Genomic DNA, 3,729 nt, shown 5'->3' on the forward strand with positions numbered 1-3,729 from the left:
TGATTAGGTTCATAGCTCGTTTAGAGACCCTTTTAATGATATGCTAATTTTGTGAGATAGGAATTTTGGGTTTTCATGAGCTGTATGCCAAAATCATCCGTATTAAGACAATAAAAGACCTGAAATATTTCAGTTAGTGTGCAATGAATCTAAAATATATGAATGTTAAATTTTCATCATGACATTATGGAAAATAATGAACTTTATCACAATATTCTAATATTTTGAGAAGGACCTTTAAATCTCATTACCATATATGCTCTGTGTGGCATTGATTTATTGGTATATATATATAACTGAAGTGGACAAGAAATAGAAAAAGTTAAATATTTGCTGACTGAATTCATTGTTTTTACTTTAGACTTAAACAAAGAAAAAGCCTTGGCTTTTTTGGCAGTTAGTGCATAAAATGCAAAGTCTTTTTGGTCCTGTACCAAGATTTTGGTTAGATGTGTTCACCTTTGATAGAGCTTTCAGCTTTCTGGTCAGAAGTCTTAGCATGTCTCAAAGTTAAATGTTTGTGCTGTTCAGTCTTTCCGCCTGGATGTGGGGAAGACCTCCTGTTTAAGTTTTGTGTCTCTGTTTTGGCTTCAGAATGTTTATGACTTTATGATTTACAGCAAAAGAGATCTTAGTGTGAGCAGTGGAGAAAACTGAGATGCTTAGTATCTGCAGACAAATCCTAAACACTCTTTATCTTTGTTTTTTGTCTGTGCCACCATGCTGTCTCTGAACTGTGTATCATAGCAGACCTTACAGAATTATGCTGAACATTCATTGTTATATTTAATGCCATTCTACCACTCAAACTAACTCATGGAAAGGAACTAAACTCCAATATTTTTAAGCTTGATAACCAGTTTTTAATTTTCATATCAAAACAACAGCTTTATTCTTTCAGTTATATCTACAACTAAAACTAAACATTAATAATGGAATTTTGAGCTATGAGGACTGTTGTGATTTCACACATATTTTATCATCATATTCACATATATCTGACTTCTATAAAAAAAATAGCCCTAGTGATATTTTTACCCGGGACTGTGAACACCATGTGTCTTTAAGCCACATTTCTTGTAAAATCTCAAACCAGTGATTCCCACACAGGGAGGCCATCTGAGTCCTGACTGTGCAGAGAACTTAAGCCCGTATCTGAGTCGTCATCGTTCACACTCTCAGTTTTAGACAGCCCTCTGGCTTGCTCCACCCACTCGCTTGCCCCATTCAAAGTTTCAGTCATGGTCTCCTTGTTGTCTGTCCCGTAGCTAGTTTCTTCATCGGCGTCGCCCGCCTCCATGTCTAAACTTTTTACTTTGTCCAGCAAATCCCTCATTTCCTTCTCTCTGGCAGCCCCAATCTGCTGGGACAGCTCTAAATCGCCCCTAATAGCCTCTAAATCCGCGTTGAGTCGCAGACCGATGTACAAACTTGCATCCAGCTGCGTTTTGATCCTCTCTTTCTCTATAAATTGTTCGCTTTGTGATGCAGAGTCTGCCTGGGAGCAGGAGGAGCTGGATGGATAACGTTTGGTGCGCAACTCGTCTTTCCTGCGCTGCATCCAGCGGAGGTTCAACTCCTCTTCAATGTGAGCTGTGGTCATATCTATGAGAGCCTCCTGCCCCCAGAGCTCTTCTTGCAGCTTCAGCACCTGCTCGCACTGACGAACATACTCCTCAAGTTTGGCAAAAGTTTCTTTTGGGTAAAGTTCCGTTGCTTCCTGCGCTGAGACCGAAGCTGCGTCCACCAGATACGTGTTCTGCACGTAATTGACCCCGTGTCGTTTAACTCTGTCAAGATGCACCGTTGCCTCACACCTTTCGATCTCTGCGTCCAGCTCTGTAATCCTCTGAACCTGCTGGCGGATTGTGTGGTCCTGAGACACAACAAGATGAACCAAAGTCTCCATCTTCTCTGCACAGGACGCGTCTCTGTGCGCTGCCCGCGTCTTCTTTCTGTTAATCTTCTCCAACTTTCTGAAAGCTTTCCTAACAATCCGACGCTGTTTATCTGGTGAGATACAGCCCATGTTAGATCTCGGAGACCCTGTGGTGACGCGGGGGCTCTGTTTGCTCGGCACCACACGCGCCTCTGCGCTCCGGGCCCTGCGGTTCTCCAAAGAGGCGTCTGTTTTTACCAGGACAAACTTCACGTTTTTCTGTTCATCTCCCCAGGCGAACCACAGCTTTAAAATCTTTGTTTTGTTTGGCAAAATTCTCTCGAAGCCCCTCCATTTCTCCACGATGCAGTAAGACTGCGCCGTGGAAAGGCCGGGCTGTGCGCACTGCTCATCCAGGAGCACTTTCACAATATCAGCGCAGGTGTTGCGCTTTGACAAGCCGAGAACCAGCTTCTCTTCTCGGCAGACCCACACAGATATCTTTCTCACCTCAGAATCTGAGGCAGACCCCATAGTTGATTACGTCAAGCTGTTTTCTTAAAGAAAAATTAAGAGGGAAAAAAAGCATTCCTGACGTGGATTTAATGGAAAGGACGCATCAGGGTCCGTTGACGCAACGCCTCCAGACGGATCGGAGAAGTCTGAGGGAGCTGGAAGCTGGAAGCTCCACACGTTCTCCTGTGTGTGTTCTCCAGGCCCATTCAGGGAAACGCTTAGTGGGTGTTTAAGCGTGCTGACTGTTTCTGCTGGGATCACATGACCGCATGTCAGCTAAACGGCTCCATATCGACGTTAACGGTGTTATTTTGTGCTGCTGCGAAAAAGGTGGAGCCAAGCAGCTGTATTGTGGATCCTCTTTCTCTCTTTAAAACTTATTTAGAGGGTTCATTGTGCCACTTCAAGCCTGAGCAGTTTTCTTTCACGGAGCTTCAGAAACTCTGTTGTAGAATTACACTTTTATTTTTGCACGATACAACCTTAATACACAATATTGAACAATTTCTTGGTAATATTATTAGTTAATTGTTCGAATCACTGCAAAGTGACCCAAAACATTACGCCCTCTAAAGTTTGGGATATGTTTTGTTTTGTCAGTCCACAGAACACTTCCCCAAAACGGGGCAAAGACTATGGTCTTTAACAATCCTGAGACAATATAACAATGATTAAAAGACATCTCCTTTCTCATTCAGGATTTTATAATACTGTACAGATGTACAAAATTTATTTCTGGGTTTATTATGAATCAATTCAACAGGTCCTTATCCCCCTTTGGTTACAGCTTTCTTAGAAAATGTAACACAGAAACAAACATGGAGCAGACAGTAGCAAGGAGGAACCAGTGGTGAACAATGAAAACTGGAGGGTATAAATACTGAGGCAGGGTGGAGAATGGACCAATGAACAATGGGAGCTAATCAGTGAAATCGGGAACAGCTGGTGAGAGAAAACGCAGGGCAACTTAAGGAGAGAGGGTAATGAACACAAATGAGCAGGGACTCCAGGGAAGTAACAGAAACATCTAAACACAAGAATAAATCATGAATCTAAACTAAATGACAGCAACTGTAAAACAGGGAAGTAAACAAAGTACTCAAACACCCAACACAGGCAGATCCTGACATCTGTGTTCTTAAGTGAGATCTTTAAAAACTCTAAGCTTTCCTCTATTTGTATATTTGTCATTTTGGACTGTAGGACAACCAGCTTTGGGGATTTTTTTATTTATTTCCATGTTCCATGAGTTACAACATGGATCATGACTGTAAATCTGTCTTGAGCAGGGCTGGCCCAATGTTGAACTTGGCCCTAAGTGGAATCTGATTTGG

General features: G+C 42.3%; 1 protein-coding gene across 1 annotated transcript; it reads right to left on the bottom strand.

Moving 5' to 3' along the window:
- Window positions 1–840: 840 nt before the first annotated feature.
- Window positions 841–2,653, bottom strand: rassf10b (Ras association domain family member 10b). Its single transcript, XM_047363812.1, has one exon. The coding sequence runs from the start codon at window positions 2,411–2,413 to the stop codon at window positions 1,088–1,090; it is 1,326 nt and encodes a 441-aa protein (XP_047219768.1). The 5' UTR covers window positions 2,414–2,653; the 3' UTR covers window positions 841–1,087.
- Between the last annotated feature and the right edge of the window lie 1,076 nt (window positions 2,654–3,729).

Source organism: Girardinichthys multiradiatus, chromosome 4 (genome assembly GCF_021462225.1).
Source record: "Girardinichthys multiradiatus isolate DD_20200921_A chromosome 4, DD_fGirMul_XY1, whole genome shotgun sequence".
Classification (NCBI taxonomy): Eukaryota; Metazoa; Chordata; class Actinopteri; order Cyprinodontiformes; family Goodeidae; genus Girardinichthys; species Girardinichthys multiradiatus.

Bases quoted from the DNA above. Each gene is read 5' to 3' on its own strand.
- rassf10b (XM_047363812.1), bottom strand. From the start codon at position 2,413: ATGGGGTCTGCCTCAGATTCTGAGGTGAGAAAGATATCTGTGTGGGTC.